Source organism: Homalodisca vitripennis, unplaced genomic scaffold (genome assembly GCF_021130785.1).
Source record: "Homalodisca vitripennis isolate AUS2020 unplaced genomic scaffold, UT_GWSS_2.1 ScUCBcl_6690;HRSCAF=14022, whole genome shotgun sequence".
Lineage (NCBI taxonomy): Eukaryota > Metazoa > Arthropoda > Insecta > Hemiptera > Cicadellidae > Homalodisca > Homalodisca vitripennis.
Genome location: NW_025782814.1, coordinates 10,190 through 33,754, shown reverse-complemented (window position 1 = coordinate 33,754; position 23,565 = coordinate 10,190). Strand labels below are relative to the sequence as shown.

Genomic DNA, 23,565 nt, shown 5'->3' with positions numbered 1-23,565 from the left:
TTTGTGCAAAGAAAACAGGTTTTTTCTCTCTTCCCCTCCAGCTTCTCAAGACCAAAAATCCTTTTGCCTAAACCACTGTCGCCAGCACCTCCAAAGTCCCGCTATCGCAAAGGAAGCCACTCCTCCGTTACCGATTCTATAACAGACACACAGAACTGGTATGTTGACAATGGCTTTGTTCCTTGTTCTTGTGTTTTTTCCTTATATATAATGTAGCTATTTAGCACCATTCTCGCAAACAGGTTGAACACTACCTTCTTCCAATACTTCACAGTCCTGCGTTCATCGAGGTAGGAGTACAGCATCATATCATTACTGTCGATGCCTCCCATGTATCTATTGTAATCAATGATGGCTGCAGGTTTAGTTTCTGTACTCATACCATGTCTTCTCTTTGTATTTTCTGTATCTTTTATGTCAGCTTTGGTTGTCAGAAGTAGCACCGGCTTTTTTGTGTTTTCTTTTGCCTATAGGCTAAGGCTATAACATTTTGTTTCCTCCAGTACTTCTTTTTGCCAACTTCTATAGTATCTGAGGCTCCTATTGGTAAATCTTTACGCGTCTTTCTTACTGTGCCTGTAAAAAATATTTTGTTTGCATATAGTTCTCTTACTAAACTCACACTTGTGAAAAAATTATCACAGAAGACGTGATATCCTTTCTGAGTATAGTTGCAAGCCACTAACAAATTTTTTACTACACTGTACCAAGGCCATACTTATTTATGTCTTCTTTTTCTTGTTCATTTTTCTTCCCTTTATAGCAGCACATACTCAGGCGGTAATTACTAACTGAATCTACAAGGACCCAAAGTTTAACCCCCAATGAAGGTGATGCTTGTTGGGCATGTATTGCATTAGTTGGGTTTGGCTCTTGGTGCCAATTAATGATTCATCCACCGAAAGTTGCTGGGACCAGTGTAAAATAGTTTGAACAGGGTGTTATAATGTTCAAGTACAGGTGCAAACTTCTGAGCTCACAAGTAGGTTCATTCACTTTTGGTAAAGTCTCATTGTTCACTACATGAAAGAAACTAAGTAGGGCCTCAAACCTATTAGTATTTCTTTTGAACATTAGGCTAAACCATGGAGTTGATTGAGACTTGGTTGTGTTCCAATATGATCGAATCGATGGTTTACTAATGAGCCCCATGTTTAAAACTACAGCAATAAATGCTTTTATTTCTGTGAATGAAACAGGAAACCATTGTCTCAACATACTATGGGGTGAAGCATTGCCAAACTTTGTTCGAATTTTTTGGGCAGCATAGCGGTTTGTTTCTGTTACAAAAAGGTTAAGGAAGGCGTGTGTAAAGAAAAGATTGAAGTAATCAATAGGGTTGGTTACGTTAGGAACATGTCGAGAAGGCCCAGGTATTTCATTGAAATCAAAAGAGTGAGTGATATTTTCACTTTCTACCTCATTAATTCCTTGCCAAATTTTGTTATCTACTTCCTCATCTTCTGAAGAAGAGGAACTATCACTAATTACTTGCCTACGGAAAAATTTGTCCTGTAGATGTTGCCTAGCAGTAGCAGTCTGTGACGTACTAAGCCTAGGTTGTGTAACATTATTCTAAGCTGATGTAGATGGTATCTCAGGTGTTAAGTCTTTAGCACTAAATAGGCCTACATTTCTGCCATTGTCACTATCATATTTAGGATCATACATCGGATCAAGGTCACTATCATCGTCAAAAATATCAGATAATACCGAATTGTCATCTGAAAAGTCAATATTCAATTGTCTGTCAACTTCACTTAAATGTTCTGCTAGGTTTGAGTCACCCATTATTTACAAAATAAAACAATATTTCATACTGAAAGTACCGAAACAATAATATAACTGTCTACTCACACAAACGTAACTAACATCAAAATAAACACAGAAGTGGAACAACACAACACAGTTTACTAAACGTAAACAAATTGTATATGTATGAAAATAATATTATAAGTTCTGAAACCACTGGTGTTGCTAAAATTGAACACTTAAGAGCCATTTATAATAACTTATACCATGCCGACGACATATCGTCGGCTGGGGTTTCTCACATTATTTTTACTACCGGAATATCGTCGGCCTGGGGTTTTTAGACAGTGAAATTTACCGACGATAAACCGGCGGCTGGGGCTCAAAGGGTTAACAAGAATCAATAATTTTTACTAGTCTTTAAGCATAATGGTAAATTATGCCATTGACTTTATCACTCATATTATTATTTTACATATTATTACTACCATCATATAAATAAATTATGGGCTGAAATCGTCATTAACAAAATTTTCAAATGTACAATAATATAAATAATAATAAATAAACTGGAATATAGTAAAACAATGTAACAACAATAGGAACAAATTATGAAATTATAACAACAGTAACAACAAGAATTAATCATACATTTTAAAAAGAAGTTTTATAGTTATATCAACAGAGAAAGTTAAAATATGTAAAAATACTAAATACTAATTTTAAAATATCATGTATATAAATGGATTTACTAATTTTTTAAATCTGGTAACTTACGACAGTTTCTAACAGCATCTGCTGCTGAAGGTGGAAAAAGTGAAAATGTAAGTGGTTGATAGAAGCATGAGCACAGAGACCATTAAAGCCCATCCTCACAGCTCTGCACACAATAAAATTTATCAATTACCACTGACAACAGTTTTTTTTTCTTATTAAAGAGTAGTAGAAATCATCAAGGATACTGAAATAAGGATTTTTTATGTTTTAATGGTGAAGGTTGGGGAAGATTTTTATGGTTAAATACTAGAACTGTACATCATTCAATTTTAAAACTAAAAAAATCATTAACTTTCTTGAATGAATAAGGCATTTTATTATGATAAATATAATAAAGACATAAATTAAAAGAAGGAACAGAAACTGTAAACTGAGTTTATTTCTGTTCATCTCAAAACAGTCGTGCAAACCATTTGCTAACCCAATTGGACTTAATTCAATAACAAACAGACTGTGCAAATTGACTCCCCTTGGTCAAAAACCAATTACGTACAGAGTCTCATGAGGTCAGGAGCTCATTATATCAATGTTGGTGAACAACACCAATTAGAGTATGTGTGAGCACTATTTATCATATATAAGAAATTTATAATAGCAAAATCAATGTAATACAAGTTCAGCAGTTAATTAACTACAATTACAATTAATTATATTATTATAACAAAATGTTTTAGATTGGTCTTGGGAATTTCTTGGGAAAAACAACTAATGTTGAATGAATCAAGAAAGACACACTAAAGGCTCTTATGTAAAAAATAATTGTGCACACTCTTGAGAGTAATTGCTTCATACTTTGGGTGTCCTAAATCACTAAAACACATGTAACAAAACTAAGTTTTTGTAATCAGTGTTAATTACTATGTCATGTTTGTACAGCCTTAATTTATTAATTCACTTTAAAATAAAAATTAATCATCCAAAATAAAAAAAATAATAATTTCCAAACTTCTTAATCATGTATTGGGTTCACCAACAGACAATATGATTGATCCTAAAAATCTTTAATATTTAACATAACAAAATGGTAAATAGTAATGGTACTACAAAACTGGTAGACAGGCAAAAGTTACAAAAAGTGTGTAATAATTTGATTGTTTTATTTTAATGATGGGCCTATATCAACATGGGAAAGAAAAATTTCTTAATTTTAATTCGTTGATCAGTTCTTTTCTGTCATGTTCAACAGTACACAAATGCAATAAACAGAAAAAATACGTGAGACATAAAACGTACACTGTGCGCGGTCCAAGGTGTTATCATGGAAAATTATGGCATTCAGGTAGTTTGTGAGGGACTACTAGTTATGCTCATACCCCACAAAGACCATTTAGGCCATCATGCTTAATTAGAGTTATAACTATAATGTAATACTTAAAACAGATATTTTTTTGTTATTTTTACACCAAAATCCCAAGTTTGATGTATATTTTAAAGCTGTTGATGCATTAAATCATATTTTTTTATTGATTATGTGGATCTTAAATTATTTATTTTGTTTTTTAATATTATTGATACTCCAATAAACTGTAAAAAATCAAATTTATAAAATTGCTATTGTTATAAATTGCTATTAAAAATAAACAGTACTAAATGAATAATTCACACATTATTTCAACACAATAACCTAGCAACTCAACCCAAAGTAATAAAAGTTACATATTTTCATGTGAAAATGAGGCCTAAAACTGATTACATTATTTAACCCGCGAGGACTCGCGTTGTGATAAGTTACGTAACAGCTCGCGTGGTGAGATTTTTTCTCACCTTTAGAATCAGGTTAAATGAAAGCCTTAAGAGAGTTACAAATACCTATTTATTAGCTCAAACTGAATGTAAATAAGTAATAATGTATAACAAATTGTATACACATGTTTTTGATACAAAAATAATAACATTTTTGAGGCTAGAAGGAAAACAGAAACAAGAACAAGTTAAGAATTTTCGATAAGCTCTGAAATGTACTGATGTGGTGAATTATTGGCTGTCTTCTTCTTCATTTATGTAGCAGTCGTTGCACGTGAATGTCTGCTTTTTGGTGTGCTCCTTACATAGCAGTTTTTTGCAGGAACAGCATCGATTCTGGTTTTTCTCAAATCTGATTTGAAGTTTAAAGAATTGTCTTTTCTTGTAAATCTCTCCGTACCTTCTGTGTGTGAAGTAGCGGCGGTTTATATTGAGAATTTAAATGTTATTTGTTTAGAAATTTATAGAGTTCCTGTATATGAAAATTTTGATAGTTTTATTGAAAACTTGCATAATGTGTTAAATATTTTATCTGATAAAAATAAAACTGGTGCCTCAATTATTTTATGTAATGATTTTAATGTAGATATTTTAAGTGACAGCTTGCATAATAGGGTTTTAAACAACTTGTTTTTGAGTTTTAACTTGAGGAATACTGTGTATGATATTACTAGACCTAGCCTATATGGTTATTCTGTTGGTACATGTATTGACAACATAGCTGTATCTGTGCATCCTGATAGAATTTGTTCTGCTTTTGTGCAACCAATGGCAATGTCTGACCACCATAGCGTGGTTTTTAAAGGTAAATTGGATCCATGTCAAAATGATGTCTCAATTGGTAACAAAAATTTTAAAAGTAGGCCTAATTTTAAGATATCCAGATCAATTGATAATGTCACTAGTGCATATTTTGGGTTCCTGCTAAGCAAGGTTAACTGGTTGGTATTGTATTCGTTAAGCTCAGTTAATGATAAGTTTGAGTTGTTTTTAGCTAAGTTTTTAGAAATTGTTGATATAACCTGCCCTATTAAATACAGTAGGGTTGTTAAAAATAAGCCTAAAAAGCCAAACTGGTATAATGAGCAGCTTAGATTAGTGAAAGAGCAATGTTTGTTTATGTATGAATTGTTTAAAAATACTGGTCAGGTTTGTTTTAAGGATTCATACAGAGTTCTGAAATCAAGGTATAAATGCAATGTAAGGCAAGCCAAGCGAGCTCATTATGGTAATAAAGTTAAGAATGCTATAGATAAACCTAAAGCAATCTGGTCAATTGTAAAAGAAACCTTAGGTGCTAATGAATGTTCCTCTGTTAATAAGGTTGATGTAAATTTAACTAGTAGTGGTTTTAATAATTTTTTCGTAAGTAAAGTTGAGTCTATTGTCCAAGAAGTGCCTCAGCAAATACATGATATGTCATACTATCTTGATAAGTTAAGATTAACAAGTGTCATTAAAGGTAATAATGTAAATTCAACTTTTTCATTTGGCTGTGTTAGTGTTGAACAGGTTCATAAAGCTATTTTATCTTTGAGTAATAGTTCATGTTTAGATGTATACAATCTCAACTCTCATGTTTTAAAATTGGCATCACCATTTATTGCTGAAATTTTGTCATACTTGTTTAATATCTGTATTGAAGGGTGTATTGTCCCACAATGTCTTAAGTTAGTGAAGGTTGTTCCCTTGCATAAGAAGGGCTCAACAGGTGACTATGTTAATTATCGTCCCGTGTCAATAGTACCTGTTGTATCTAAGGTTTTTGAAGTTCTTTTAAATAACCAAGTAATTAAGTATTTTGAACATAATAATCTTTTTTCCAATAGTCAGTATGGCTTTAGACCAGGGAAGAGTACCAGTATGGCGTTAGTCGATTATGTGAAGGAGTGTACAATTAATGTAGACGCAAGAAAATTTGTGGTTGGTAGTTTTTACGATATGTCGAAGGCCTTTGACACTATTGATCATGTGATACTTTTAAATAAACTCAAATTTTATGGATTTGATGAAAAGTCTGTTAAACTTGTTCATTCATATTTATCTGATAGGTTTCAATCAGTGTTTTATAATGGTTGCTTCTCTCAATACTTGGAAGTAATTACAGGTGTGCCACAAGGGTCAATATTAGGACCAACTATGTTTATTGTTTATATTAATGACTTGCCCTCTGCCCTTAATAATGTTTGTGTATCATCTTTTATGTATGCGGATGACTTAGCAATACAAATTAGTTGTTCAAATATAAATCTAGTAAATCAAATAATGTCTCATTTTAACTCTGTAGCTGAGGATTGGACTGCGGCCAATGGTTTATGTATAAATAAAGATAAAACTCAATGTATTAAATTTAGTTTGAGTAACTCTATTGATGTCAATGATGTTAAGTTTTTGGGTGTGTTGTTGCAGTCAAATATTAAATGGGAGGCTCATATTGTAAATGTCTGTAATAAGATTTCTAAAGGTACCTTTATGATTAGAAGACTGAAACAATATGTAACTCTAGATGTATTATTGTCAGTATATTATGCATACATACAAAGTCATTTATCTTATGGAATCATTGTTTGGGGCTGTGATAGTAATATAAAAAAACTTTTAATCTTGCAAAAGAGAGTTTTAAGAATTATGTGCAATGCTAGCTGTAGGACTCACTGTAAGCCTTTATTTAAAGATTTAGGTATTCTGACTGTTACATCATTGTATATACTACAGTTATTATTGTATGTTAGGATAAATTTAAATGTTTTACCTACAAATAGTTCAATTCATGATCATGATACTAGACAAAGAAACTTGCTTAGAATCAGGCAATGCAATTACCAAGCAACCATTAAATCAACATATGAAATGGGGATTAAAATTTATAATATGTTACCTAAGGAAATTAAATGCTTAGATGACAATAAATTTAAAATTAAGCTTAAGTCATTGTTGATTGAATTAAGTATCTATGATGTAAAAGAGTTCATTTTATATTGTACTAATTATTAAATACATTTATTAGTATCACTGTTTAAATATTGACGATGTCATACATGTATACAATGTGTTTATGGCAATAAAGAATTTGACTTTGACTTTGACTTTGGGTTTATCGATTTTTTTTGCAGGGCAAAAGTCACACTTTGCCTTCTCTCCTTCTCTTCGACGGTTGTTTGTAGTTGCTACTCCTGTGGTTTTCTGAATTTTTCACGCAATGCAACAGGTAGAGTTGGAATGGAAGCTCTCATCACTTGAAATGGCTTGATGAGAGAGAGGGCAAGATTTTTGATAAACACTCTTCTGGGTAGTTTATTCGAAGTGTTGAAGTGAAACATTATCTGTCCATTTACTGTAGCTAAGTTTAGAAGTCCACAAAAAACTGTAAGTGGCCATCTGTTGCTCACTCTTGAAACTGAATATTCGCCCTTCGGCCTATCAACTACGTCAACTCCACTTTTTGTTTGATTATAAAAAGTTATAATATCAGGCTTGTAAGAATCTCCAGTTGATTCGTCTATTGCATCATCCCTGTGCATAGTCGATAGCATAATAACATTTTTCTTACTTTTTTTGTTCGGAACATATGACACAAGAGTACATTTGTTTGGATCTTTACCATAAGCAAAGATACTGCTGCATCTAGGACAACCTTTGATGTTTGTGATTTCTGGTGGTAACTGGGGTATGTTTTTCCTCAGGGTCCCAACAACTGTTGTTCTACGATTAGTAAATAGGTCATTTGCCAATGGTACGGATGTGTAATAGTTATCCATGGTCAGATTCCTACCTCCATTCAATATCGGTTCTGCAACTCGTTTGACAACACTGGCAACGTCATTGGGAATCTTGTAAGGACCGTTGGGCTGTTTTGCAGGGTAAATCTCCATGCTGACGGTGAAAAATGTTTTGGCATCTGCTACAGCATAGATTTTGATGCCATACTTGGCGGGTTTATTGGCAATATATTGGCGAAATCTAGATCGCCCTCTGAAGGGCTCAAGCATTTCGTCAATGGTGGCAAATGCACCTACATTGTATGTGGCGCGGCAGTGGCTTACAAACTGTTCAAAAATGTCTCTTATTGAGGCTATGTTGTCTATTTTTTCCTCGCATTTCGTGTTTGCCTGTCATCGAAACGAATTCCTTGTACAAGAGAATGAAATCTTCTCTTGGACATTATAGTGCGGAAGATGTCTGGGGCAGTTCCATCTGTTGACCAAAGTTCGTCAGTATTTAAATGGTTTCCTTTCTTTATACCAATCAAATACAACAAGCCAAAGAATGCCATGATTTCTTCTTTGTTAGTAAGTGGGCAATCTCGTTCACCTCGAGAATAGTTTTGCTGCATTCGTTGTAACTGCTGGTTTGTAAACTGTACTATTTTCTCTATAATATCATCTGATATGAAAGCTTTCCAACAGTCGATTACTTCAGTTTTGTCCCTATAAGCTCTTTGTATAGAAGGGAGCTTTTGAACAATATTTTGAGGAGCAGTTCTTGTAACTATTGGTTTATGAACATGCCAAGCTGTGCCGTCATTGCCAACATAGGATAACATAGCTGCATTATTACTTGCCGTATTCCGTGAAGTGCTTGGAAGTCCCGTATTGTTCTTTGACGTGCTTGGAAGTCCTTGAATGAGTGGTGGGTTTGGAGCAGTAGAAATATGTTCATCAGGATGCGTATCAGATTGTTCAGAGTTAGTGTTGTGCTCACTATGTTCACTTTCGGCATCGGTATCAGAATGATTTTCAGTACTAACAAAGCTCTCTATTTCTTCTTCTTGAAGCAGCCAGTTAGCAATACTCTCATCGTTGACATTCATTATGAAACATGGTCTGCAAAAACTAATTAAAACATACTGAGGTCTGCACACTATTAAAACATAAACTATTATTAGAAAAAATACTAAAAGTTCGATCAAACGATGGAGAAAGAGTAAACAACAACAAAAAATTAAGAACTACCGAAAAACTTTTACAAGAAAATCACTGACGGGGTCACTCGCGTGGTGAGAAAAAACTTATCGAGAGCAGTCACGAGGTCGCTTGCGTGGTGAGAATACGACTGGCGGGGTGAGAGAGGTGCTTCCTCCTCCCCATCACACTACTCCCACCACTCAGAGCAGTGCCTCGATGCGTGTATATCCTTCCATAGATGTCTGTTGAGGATTACATGGAGCAGTTCAATTAAAATAAAATTATTTAAAGAAATAAATTTTTAAAATGAATTTGGGTGAAGTTTTTTCTCACCACGAGAGTTCTTGCGGGTTAATTGCATTTTACCCTCATATTTACAATATATTAAAAACTAAAACAAACTTTATTATGACAAAAACAGTAATAAAAGTATAAAGACCCCAATTCACAGTGACTTGACTAGTTTGTTTACGTTGGCTGACAATTCACTCAGACTGCAGAAGATCTAAGGTTACTAAGTGTGGCTCAGACCTCCTCTGGGAGTCATGTGGTGAAAATACTATCAGTTGACTAAGAAGGTAATCTTTTCACTTCACTTATAACTTATGTAATAGTTGGACAATAACTGATAAGTCTTGTAAGGATAAATGCTATGTACTATGTTTTTCTACAATAAAGACAAAATCATGTCAAAAATAAATACTTACGGTGATTTGGTCAGAAGAAACAACTCGATTGCAGCCAAAAGGCCGTCAGCAGTAACAACTTGAGGCAGGCAACTATACATGGCAGGCAGCAACAGGCAATGGCCTAACTCCAAGGGGCTCACATTTATCGCTAAATAATTTCCTACAAATTTACCACAAAATAATGTACTGGCATATAAAACACAATCTATTATAATATTAAACAGTAAAGCTCAATATGTACGAATGAACTTAATTAAATCCAATACACATTGTGCGTCTATATGACCATAATGAGTAAACAAAGTATGAAAATACAGAACCATATATGAACACTCACTTTTCATAAGTAAAAGTTACTAAGTACAAACAATAATCAAATATACCTTACCCTTATGTTGTCTGTTCTTATTCAAAATTTCAAATAGTATTTCTCTTTTATCCATTTTTGTAAAGTTAAATATATGCTTGTCGAATTTCTGTTGCATACTCTGCATGTCAATTGGTTTTCTTCTGTGCAAAGCTCTGTTCAAGTTGAGCTAAAACAAATTGGGAATATTACAAAATACTAACTAAAATACTAAATATTTTTTAACAATCAGCTTTTTTTTAAATTTTTTTTTTTTTACTTTTATGTTGACATACTAGTTGAATATTATACAGAAAAAAAAATGTGCACCACAAGTAATATATCTAAGTACAATATACTATAAATAGTTTAAAATGCAATTTCAAAAAAATACAATTCATATACTACTTAAGACTGCAAATTCCTTATAAAAATATTTAAAAATCAAACAAAACCCGACTTTAAAGTTTGAAATCAATGCAAGTAACTGTTATAAGTATAAATTTCAATAAACAAGTGCCTTACATTAATAAACTGAGTCTTGAAAATACAAAAAATAATGTGTATCATTTACAAATAAAATGGTACGAATTTATTAATTTCTTGAACTGATTATCCAAAATAACCATATGGTGTGACTGGAAAGGATTCAGTGCTCCAAGTAATAGTGAATTCTACTAAAGCGCTAGATTAGCAAACAAATTCCTGTTTCCACGTTATCAACAGTGAAAAAACCCATATCGGTTTGTTTAACTATTGCCATTTAAGCCACATATTTATCAGTTATTCTGAAATTTTGCATTTAAGTTTGTTTTATTTGTTCGCTAATTGATGTGTATGTATTTTTCATTAACTTGTCTTTCTCAAAATAACATTTCTACATTTTTATTAATCAAGATTGTCATAGATATATTTTGAGTACACTTATTAAAATATTAAGACTATTAAAATGTTCTTTAACTGAATCTATATTATTTAGATCTAATACTGTCCTCATGGATTTCCCCTGCTGATTTACTGTAATAATCTTGCCAGATTGTAGTCAGTGTCTTTGTGCAAAATAAATGTTTGACAGTGTCTTCAGTATAAAGGTGGGATAATTTCCTTAATACTTATTCCATAATCATTATTTTACTTACACTTCATTAATACGTGAACTCAGCTGAGACTTTCATCCACAAACCCAAGAAATTGGTATATTCTTTGGTGTAAAACAATTAGGTTGTTTTTGTTCCAGATTTAAACTGATTTGTTATAAAAACACCTTAGCAAGTGCCAAGTACAAGAGGCAGAAGGAATAAGCCAGGGAACGAACTACAGTATGCAGAGCTAGGTTAATTGAAGAAAAAAAAAGGAAAGAAGAAGGAATACAACAGGGATCAAATGCGTGCCAAAGAGATGAAAATAAAATATGAAAACATAGGCAATATGAACGAGAGAACAAAGAAATCAGACCAGAAGTTAAAAACAGACAGCACTGCAGGAAGTGACCAATGCATCACCTCCTTTTCCTGCATGCAGTGTCGAATACAATCCAGTAGAAAAATATTAGAAGGGACAAGCCAAAAGCTTATAGAACAGTTGAAATCCAAAAGAAGAAAATAACTGAATAAGAAAGAAAAGTTGCTAAGTACAAGAAGCATTTTAAAGACCTTGTGCCTTATGCTGCCAACAAAACGTTATCAAACGAGTTGAACACTTTACAGAAGCTTGTCCCAGGGACTAATCTTATTGTTGAATTTACAATAAGTAAAGGGAAAAACTCTCATCTTCAAAACTTTTTACTGGAATATACCAAATAGATCTATCAGAAGATGAAATAGTCATGAAAAGGTTGCAGTAAGAATAATTCGTTATTTTCTGTTGATGAAAGTGATGTAGTGTCCATCAAATAAAGGGTCTGTTGCTAACACAATCTGTCAGGGACTGACTCGAAAGTATAAAAAAAACCATTGTCTTACTGCATAATTGCACTTGTTACAGATATTTTTGTGAACAATTCCATATGCAATATATAACTCTTTAATTATCATAACATGTTTATAAAAACTATTTTGTTAACGTCTGTAGAACACAACCTCAAAAACACAAGAGAATAGCAGCACAGGTAGCAAAAAATGAAATAGGCTCCAATAAACACAGAAAGCTTATTCCCTTTCCTACAATGGAATTTATAAAATCTGTCTTCAAAAGCCTCTTTGAACCAGAATTGCTCAGTAAGAGGCTACATGGGAAACACAAAAGCCAAACAAGAGTGTAAATAATATCATCTAGGCAAGACTTTCGAAAACTGAATTTATTGGAATAAAAACTTATCATTTAGGTGTGTAGGTCTGCTATTGCAACATTTAACAGTGGACAAACTGATACGTGTAAAGTGCTAGAAAAATGTTGTGTATCTGTTGTGGGGAAAAAATACAGTGACATAAATAAAGGAAATTAACAGAAACTGAATTTGTGTTCTATCCAAACCACTGCAGGATTGAAAAAAAAACAGCCAGACAGAAAAAGAGGCAGGCCAAAAGAAGGCTAGGGAACTGTGCATAGGACCCAATTAACTCAAGCTATGGTGCTAAGAAATGGTACCTCAGCAATTCATTTTTTAGTTTCCTGTCATATTTATACGTAACATCAAAAGTTTATCAAAATCATAAACATCTATTACAAAACATAGTGAAATTAAAATGTATTGCTCATAAGTGAATAAATCATGGATAAAAATTATATTTATTATGATGGTATCAACAAAAATAACCAAAAACCCTTACTTGTAACCTGTTTTCTGTTTGTCACCAATTTTTAAATTTTAAGTACACCTTCAATGAAAATTATAACAAAACACAAAAATCGGCTCTGCCAACAACTTTACATTGTTCTATGAGTTTCGAATTATAGTTAAAACAATACAATTTTGAATTGACCTAACACTTTAATGTTTTTTGTGTTCCCATTGAACTAATTGCTTACTATGGATTATAACATACAGTATCTAATGATTTAGACAAATCCATTTAAACTTCATTCTCTTCAACTCAATTACTGCTGTTATTGTTGTTTTTCCAGACCGGAAACCATGCTTACAAGAAGAGTATAGTTGATTTTCTTTAAAGTATTTCACTGATCTAATGTAAATAACCTGTTCATATATCATAGATACAAAAGAGAGCAATGATACTAGTATGTAATGCAATATCTATGATCTCTCCACTTTTGTGTATCTGAATTACCTTTACAATTTTAACTGTCTGGAAAAATACTTGATATAAAATATGGGTTTTATCAAGTGCAACAGAGGTTTTAGATTTTGGTTATTAGCAAACCAAGTTTAATTTGTATAACAAAAAAAGTGTTGCCATATAATAGAATCTCATCTAGGTCAGGAAATCATAAAAGTTAAGATGGTCAACTAACATTAACTTTTTTAGCCTACAATATGCTTTCCAGAAACTAAATAACACATTAATATACTAGTTTGTAGTTTTTCTAGCTTTAAGACATTTGATTACTGAAATTTATAATACCTCACTTGCTGTTTAAGAGTTGGTTGTAGTGAAAAAACTTTGAGTTTTCCCTCATAATGACAATCTTAAAACTCATGCACTTCTTATGATCTAATTTGTTATCATTGCATAATTGGATATGTCTTATTTTAAAGATATAATTAATATGAACTAAAAAATAAACCTTTCTGTAAAGTGTATACTTTTCGAGTATTTCAAATGATGATGAAATAAAAGCATTTATTTGAATACACATGAATTATATCTTAAGATGAGATTTTTAAGTATTTTTAATATGACATATCCTATTCTTCTATGACAGACAATAAAGTTGTAAAGTGTGTGAGGTTTAACATTGTTCTTATGGGACTATAATCAAGATGGCTGCCAGTACAGCTGGCTCTCAATATAATATTACTAATTTCATAATTCTTCTTGTAACATTAATGATTTCTCAATAATATGATAATGATGATGTAACCTTAAGAAATAAATATAGGCCTGATCAGAGACCAGTGTGATCATTGAAGCAATCTGTGTAGCCCTCAATTAAATGTAAATTGCAAATAAAACAAACCTGTGCTAAATATTTATATTTTCCAGGGAGAACTTTTGATCCATCCATTTTTAATCTGTATCTGAAATAACCACCTTCTTCGTGCATGGTATGCCACTTATTTTTTACTAGCTCATCAAAGTGAGTCATTTCATCACTATTCCATTGTGTTATATAAACAAAATCTGCTTCTGAATACTCATAAATGGAGGTCATGTTGAAACTGAAAAATTATTCACAATTAATTAAAAGTGAATCATCTAGGTATGTAACTAAGGGTAGATTGAACAGCGTAATACTCTTTGACAGTTTGTAAACATTTGTGTAAAAGTTGGCATTGTCAGCAAAGCGAAGATTTTGGATCCCAAGGTATAAAGTGCAATATTATTAATTAGCAGTGGAAACAAAATTGGGGCTAACAGATTCTTTAGGCACAATGAAGGGTAAGAATCAGTTTAGAAATAGCCAACTAATCTTACTTGGAAAGTACAACTTGTGAGATACTCAATACCCAGAAAGAATCACAGAACTCATTATGTCAAATCTCTGAAAGCTTGGCAAATAAGTGTCAAGACTAACTGAATCAAATGTTTTTGAAAAATTCATGTAAAAGTTATCTACTATGTGCCATATTAAAAAGGTCGAAAAAATATGTTTCTACAATGTCACAAGATTGTCAGTGATTGACCTTCCTCAGCAGAAACAACATTGTTCTAGAATTGTTATGTTCTTAAACTTAAATGTGAGTTTTTTGAGCATCAATGCTTCAGAGTTTGGCTATCGATGACTGAATGACAATTGGACAACAATTCCATATATCAGCCAGATTTCCTGTCTTACAACTTTGTAACATATACCCCTTTGAGAGTTTTCTATTATGAAAAGATATCTGTTTTCATACAAGAAGACAAAGTTAGTCAAAAAATTAACTTCAAGAGCAGGGTGGTGACATTCTTCCTCTAAAATAATCAGATGGGTTTTTCAGAGTTAAAAAAAGTCACTACCAAATCCAAAAGCATATACCCATTCATTTAGTATTTTATTTACTTATATGATATTAGTAAAACTAACAATCCTGCCAGTCCATAAGGTAAATAAATTGAAATTACCTGCAATCAGTATTGGGTACATTTGTTAATTGGACATAGGAAGAATTAAGGTACGGAATTAATTGATCTGTTGATTTCTAAGTAAATAGACACCACAAACCAAGCATAGTTATTAAGTTTAATTGCAACAAATGTGCAAGCCTTCCATATTATTATATGAAGGAAATAGTTTTAGTCGGATTACAGTTACAATCCATAACACCTTCATTTCACACCACACAGGACAGATCTGCTCAGTACTGATAAAACAAAATGAAGCTACAGGCCCCTATTCGATGAGACGCAATTTTTTGCAATGAGAATCTCCGAATACTAACACCTACACCTACTTAGTAAAGAGGCATGGGTAGATGTGTATGAACCAATTATAATCGTTGGTATATAATAATCGAATATTGAATACGGGACTATCATTCGACATCAACATATCTATAATCATAATAACGATTATGGATGAATTAAAATAATTTATTTAATACATACAGTTACAATCTGATAAAGAATAAAACATTACAATCAAACAAACAATTAGAATAGGATATAGGAAAAACTCATAAATAATAACGAAATGATAGCAACATAACAAACATTTAAAATATAAAATTGGAAATTCACAGAACTATTTCAAGAAGTGGTTGACAGCATCATTTCCAGAAAACTGCACCTTTCTTCTATACAAATACTCAAAGAGAAAATCTGAAATTAAATTGGCTGGTATACCAATTTTTAAACTTAGTTTCACAAGCTTTTGTCTCCATGAGCTTTTGACTGTCTATAGGTAAGTATTAATTAGCACCAGTTGCAGATCTAAAAAGTTTTCACTACAGTAGATGATAAAATATAAAAAACACATTCACTTGACCCAAAATATGCTTCCACATGTCTGTGATTATTGTTCACATAATGGCTTTTTTGGCATCGGACCTACACTTTAAAGACAAGAAAAACAAACACTTTATCAGCTTTTAAAGCAATTTCATTAAGTTTTCTCAAATTCACTTTCATTTTTAACTAAGACAAAGTCACTTATTCAAAAGTCAAATAAGTGTTTTATCTGAAAAAGTGTTTACAGTTGATACAGACAACATAAATATACATATACATATGTACATACGTATACATATTGTATAGAATACATAAATATACTGTTAAAAGTAATTAATCAGTTAGTTATATGGATGATAATGATTAAATAATATTGTTTGTTAATAACAATATTTTTTTAAACCGAGTCCATTTATCATACTCTACCCCTTTTTTTAAGTGATTGAACTAGCCCAAGCCTCACATTTGGGGGTACCAGATATCCAGAAGGCAATCGTGGTAACACGTAAATGTGGCCACACCAGATCTAGTGTTAATATTTGTGCAAGTTTAGTTTGTAAACACCTTGTTAAGTGGAAATGAAAGTATATGGTACTTTGGTATTATCCAGAGGCCACTATTTTTGGAAGAGATTTCTTACCGGGAACCTAAAGAAAACTAAATTTTTAGAAAGAACAGATTTTATCTGATGTATACATGTCATTATGACGATCGGTTCTTGTTTTCTACCTTCCTAAAGGAAACAATGTCAGTGAAAATGAGGCCACTATGCCCATATCTATTACTTCTTATTATACAATATAAATAGATTAAGATTAGGTCATCAGAAATACGTTACAGTACCAAAGCTAAAGATAACCGTTACTAGTGATCTTTTCTTGCTTTTGAGAACTATCTCGAGGGATGTTTTTCTTTTTCAGCCAGAAGTGTGTGGAGGTGCCACTGAATCCTGGCCATAGATGGCCAGTGGCATTTCAATCGGTCTTTTCCAACCTCAGATCACATCAGACTCAGATTGTCCAACTTTTTCAATGTCTCGCACGTGATCTGAGGTCGGAAAAGTACCAATCAGAAACGCCCCTGGCCATCCTACACTTCTGGCGATCCCTTACAATAGTACCTAAATTAAAGTTAAGATAACATGAATGCACATTAACATTTAATATGTTTAGTACATACCTATGTATTTACCTACTTACATAGCCCAATACAAAATAGTAGATATGGACACAATGGCCCCCTTCTCGCTGACATAGTTTCTTTCAACAAGGAGAAAACAAAAACTAATCGTCATGACAAGTAATTTTCACAGTAAGTCATATAAAGTGTGTTCTTTCTATTGTATTTACTTTAGGTCCTCCTTAATAGTGGCCTCCAAGTACACTATTAGGTCAATAGGAAATTACTGAAAGTGCTTTTAGATCGTTTTAGGTAACTTGTGTAAAGTAAATATTTTTATTCTATTAATTATTAAATAATATACATTTAACGCAAGGTGTAAAAACTCCAAAAAACCGGGGTTAGTGTATCTCTAACCCCATCATACCATGGACCTACTAACTTGTAACTATTCTTAACAGTTAAGAAAAAAAAACAACCAAAAATAAGCCCAATTTATGTAAGGTAAGGTTATAAGTACTTGGGTAGAGTAAGTTGCACTTCCTCACCAAATATATACTGCTGTAACTTGCAGCACATTTACCGAAATTTTAGATCAAGTCAGTAAGGACAAATTATGGTTACAATTGGGCTGTTACAGCATTTATTTATTATTACCTAGTATTATGAATACATGAACATTTATTATTCAAGCATACACTACTCTTCACGCTATGTGCTTAGTAACAATATGAAGATTTAAAAAGACAGCTTTACCTAACCAATCAAACACATCAGCTTTTTTTCCTCAATAGGAAATGCGTTACGCACCTAGGGTCACCCCTGTTTAGAGCTCCCCGCTACTAAACAAACTGTAAACGTTGAGGCGGATTTTTTAATTTTCGCATCAACACAACACGTAACTCATCGTCCACTAAGTTAGACGTAGTGGTGGGGAATAACTGGATGAAAATAACTGGTTAGTTCGGTTATTTTATTTTAACCGATTAGTCGGTTTATTTTTGCTGCATCCAGTTAAATTAGTCTATAGACTAATATTTCTATTCTACCGACTAATTTTTTCTATAAGTTAACTGATTGTGCAGACTTAGTCTGTACTTGAATTAGTCGGTGATTCTGGTCGGTTATTTTAAAATTAGTCTTTAGATAAGTTTTTCTACCGACTAATTTTTCTATAAGTTAACTGGTTGTGAAGACTTAGTCTATATTTGAATTAATCGTTGATTCTGATCGGTTATTTTAAATTAGTCTTTAGATTAGTTTTTCTACCGACTAATTTTTTCTATAAGTTAACTGGTTGTGAGACTTAGTCTATATTTGAATTAAATCGTTGATTCTGATCGGTTATTTTAAATTAGTCTTTAGATTAGTTTTTTCTACCGACTAATTTTTTCTATAAGTTAACTGGTTGTGAAGACTTAGTCTATATTTGAATTAATCGTTGATTCTGATCGGTTATTTTAAATTAGTCTTTAGATAAGTTTTTTCTACCGACTAATTTTTTTCTATAAGTTAACTGGTTGTGAAGACTTAGTCTAATATTTGAATTAATCGTTGATTCTGATCGGTTATTTTAAATTAGTCTTTAGATAAGTTTTTCTACCGACTAATTTTTCTATAAGTTAACTGGTTGTGAAGACTTAGTCTATATTTGAATTAATCGTTGATTCTGATCGGTTATTTTAAATTAGTCTCTTTAGATTAGTTTTTTCTACCGACTAATTTTTCTATAAGTTTAACTGGTTGTGAAGACTTAGTCTATATTTGAATTAATCGTTGATTCTGATCGGTTATTTTAAATTAGTCTTTAGATAAGTTTTTCTACCGACTAATTTTTCTATAAGTTAACTGGTTGTGAAGACTTAGTCTATATTTTGAATTAATCGTTGATTCAGATCGGTTATTTTAAATTAGTCTTTAGATTAGTGTTTCTACCGACTAATTTTTATATAAGTTTAACTGGTTGTGAAGACTTAGTCTATATTTGAATTAATCGTTGATTCTGATCGGTTATTTTAAATTAGTCTTTAGATTAGTTTTTCTACCGAATGATTTTCTGTAAGTTAACTGTTGTGCAGACAGTCTATACTTGAATTGCTCGTTTATTATAATAAGTTATTTTATTACTGAAATATCGTTCTTTAGCGATTAACTTTCGTGATTCGTAATTAAAATAAATTATAATTTTGCAATTTGAACGGTAATTATCTTGTAGTGTTATAAATGATATATGATAATATAACATTTTAAAATGTTATGACTATAACGTATGCACAGAAAAAAGTAATAATACAATTACAGAATTTCGTTTTCAATTACGGTTCTGCCAGTGAGGGTTTGCTTGGGATTTTTTGATTGTATATTAAGGTTCCGAACTCAGACCGGGTTTTTCGTACAATTTCTTCCGGAGCCAGTCACACGTCTATATGAAGGGACTGTGTCTGGTGGGGGGACACGACGGGGCCCGACCGAATATCTTTACCAGGGCTCGCCAAAGCTAAGTACGGCCGTGAGTAAATTGGCCGCGCCGCGCCGCGTACCTGTCTCAACAGGAATGGTTCATTCCCCCACCACCCCATCCCTAAAATGTTGGATTGAATTTAAAAGGTAATCGGTTATTCATTCGACTAAAATAACCGATTAACGACAAAAATAACTGACTGGTTAGTCGGTTTATAAAATCCATTCGGTTATCCATCACTAGTTAGACGTGACACGTGACTATATTTATTTATTTATTTTATTTTGCCAACAATTTGGCAGCAAGGATTTTATCCATGAGGCAGCGAAGTTCACTTGTTCATTGGTTACTCTTCATTTTTTATTTTCAAAGTATAAGATTCTGGTTAGTGTCAGTATTTGGTGTGATATCTAGCGAGTTCAGGGGTTTGAAAACAAATTGTGAACAAAAACATTGTGATGTTAGTTACAAACATTTTATGTTTATTTTGTGTCGTATTTAGCGTCTAGAGTTAGTAAAAGAAGGAGCATTCTAAGAAGAAAATAGAGCATAATAAATTTTGGAAGGTAAGGTATAGGTATGTCTTATCTGCCAAGGCCCGTCCAGCCAATGTCCTAACCAGAAAATAGAAAGGCCACGGGTGGAAAACCCCAAGACTACATAAACGTCCATTCATTTTAACGCACATTATTTAATTGTGCGTGTGTATAATTTTTTGCTATTTTCTTCAAACTCTTTTTTTATGCTCTAAGGAAATTGTTCAGTTCTAAGTATACAACAAGGTAATTGTCCTTGATTATTTTCTTTCAGCCTTGTATGATTGTTGATTATTTCTCTTGCGTGCTTGATCACTTTCATAAGTACATCTAGGACAATGAATAAAAAATGGTCCAATGTTTCATTTTCTCCTATTGAACAATTCATACACAGATGAGTAAAATAGCATTTAATTATATGGATACAAGTGTTTATATTGGCATGGCGTGTTCAAGAACTTCTAGAGACTTATCGACCAGGTTAAGGTGGTGCAATCGATTTTGGATTAAGTAATATTTTGACGTGACAACGTCTTAAATTAGGTTGCGGCTCGGAGTCACTCATGAAAAAGTGTAACGCCCGGTAACGTTACGATGCCCGTCCAGTGGGTCCGCCGCACGGGATAAAACAGATAACTGTGGGTCCGCCGCACGGGATAAAGCAGATAACTATGTTTATTCGTGAAAATGTGGAGTGCTTAGATTCGTCATTTACAACAACTACAACAATAAAGGTAAATAATTGTACACTGATATTTCATTATCGTAAACTATGATTGATTGATTCATTGTTAGATTGACACAAAAGTTGAGAAACTGAGTTTATAGGTTATGTCATACTATTGACAAATGTTGATAGTGTTAAGTAAATTATTAGTTTAAATCACTCTGCAATCAATCGTAATTCAGTCGATTGAGAAGAAACAGCGCGTATTGCTAGTCAAACATTTAAAATAACAAATTATAACCTCTAACCTGTCATAACAGTGCGACCAAACAAACGAACTAAACCGACCAATCACCACGCGCGAAGTTAGAATTTAACTGTGTTTAGCAAGAATTTCAAATTCTAATTTTAGTAAATGTTTTATTCAACTTTACCATTTACAATAACAAATTTTAATTAATTTCAAATTATGTACAATGTTTTAGTAAACAAAATATATTTCTATAGTTAAAATTTGTGCAATTCTTATTTTCATTCAATTCCTTGTTCCTATTGTGCAATTTAATAATATTCATATCAATAAATATTCTACCGAGAAAAAGACGTTGTCACGTAAAATCTTCGCCCGTAAAACCGACTTTACAGGCAACCATAATTTTTTTTTTAATATAATAGTCACAATCTTTCAAAATACCCTTTATGAATACAGGAGAAATACATTTGGGCAATTTCACGAGAAATTCCAAACATTTGAAGTAGTAATTTTAGGTCTTTTTATAATCAGTCCCAATAGATTCCGAATTGGATTTCAAATTGTTGCAGTAAGTATGTGAAATAAAATCGGAGGGAGTGACATATTTTTTATTTTGAAAAAAGAGTGAATTTTTCCACTACGTTTACATTTTACGCAAAAATATTGATTTAATATATTTTGGAATTTAAAATATGTTTTTAATTCTCCCTCTGGGAGAATGATATCTAAAATTTGGAGTTGTTCAATTGAAAAAAAAAAAACGCATTCATGTGGAAACTGTGTTGGTTCTTAAGAAGACACTGCGCGCATTCGAATTTTCAATTGCTTCCTGCCGCGCTGCTCGTGGAGCGCATTTGTCCTTTCCCCACCAACGGCAGTCCCATGAACTTTCAGCCCCTCAATTAGTTCCTCTCTTCCTTCGTTCTGCACTTAATGTCTCTGGTCTCGGCTCTGTCATAACCAAACGAATAGTTTTACAACGAGGCTAATCTCACTGAGTCTTGCTTGTTTTAAGCTGAGCACACTTAATTAATTGCATAACGTATATATTATATATATATATATATATATATATATATATATATATATATATATATATATATATATATACGTTTCATGAAATATTATTTCTTCGCCAGACCATGATGGACCCAAGCGTCATTGTTTAAACAAAGTTACTGGACAAAGAAATTATGACCACATTTAACCCAGTAACAGCTATGAATTCAAATAACTAAATCATTCAATACATCGTTACATGTGAAAATTACAGTGGATTGAATAAACTTCAACGCTTGACAACAAAGGCGTTTTACGCAACTTGGGTTACATATTTTTAAATTTTGAATTTTTTTCAATAGGTAATGTAAACAAATAATAAATATTATTTTTTCTCTGATTAGAAAAAAGAAATTATTCAAGGACAATCATCTGTGAACACTTTTCACACCTGGTAAAAATATTGGGGATGGCTTTGAATCTTTTATTGGGTTGTTAGTGACGATATCTTCATCCATCGAATTTTCTTTGTTAGAGGACTGTATAATAATTCATAGCTGTTACTGGGTTAAATGTGGTCATAATTTCTTTGTCCAGTAACTTTGTTTAAACAATGACGCTTGAGTCCATCATGGTCTGGCGAAGAAATAATATTTCATTTAGTGCTGCTTAGCATTATTGTTTGCCAATGATCTAATTCGTTATCAGAAATGTATCCATCTGATGATCTGTACTGATATGATTCCAATTCGTCAGAGTTCTTTCTAAATGTGAAAATATAATCATTGTCATGTACATAAGCGTTCTCTTCCATAATGGAAGAAAAATGAACAAGGAAACGAGTCTTTTTAACCTATTAACAATAAACAAAATATATGAAACCTAGTGATGTTCTAAAATTTGAAATTAAAATAATGCATTGACTTTACATCATTAATTCGTCGTGTTTTAACAAATCAAAACACAAATATATACATAATAACCTATATACAATCAAAAAAGTAATTAAATGATTTCCCCAGAGAAAATGAACGTGTATGTCTTAACTGCGCTACTCTTGCAACAATGAGCAAAATTATAATAAATATCATTCAAACTAAAAACAGCATTTTATCAAACAGCTTTAGAAAACGAAGTCACTATATAGTTAATTGATCAAAAGACTTTTTATATGTGTCTCTATTTTTGGTACATATTGAATTTACGATGTGTAAGAACTCTCAGATAAAAAAAATCTTTTTTCAGCCAATTCTAACAACAATAAAATCCATTAGTTTTTTATTATCTGCAGAGATGTTTTTTCACTGTTCGGTTGTTATTTAAATATGA

General features: G+C 32.2%; 1 protein-coding gene across 1 annotated transcript; it reads right to left on the bottom strand.

Moving 5' to 3' along the window:
• Positions 1–2,529: 2,529 nt before the first annotated feature.
• LOC124373924 (GDP-D-glucose phosphorylase 1-like) lies at positions 2,530–18,223 on the bottom strand (the record flags this gene model as incomplete). Its single annotated transcript, XM_046832235.1, is given in 5 exon segments — positions 2,530–2,632; positions 9,884–10,025; positions 10,254–10,401; positions 14,289–14,490; positions 18,077–18,223. Coding segments are annotated over 4 exon segments (588 nt in total), but the record flags the coding sequence as incomplete, so codon positions are not given.
• Positions 18,224–23,565: the final 5,342 nt, after the last annotated feature.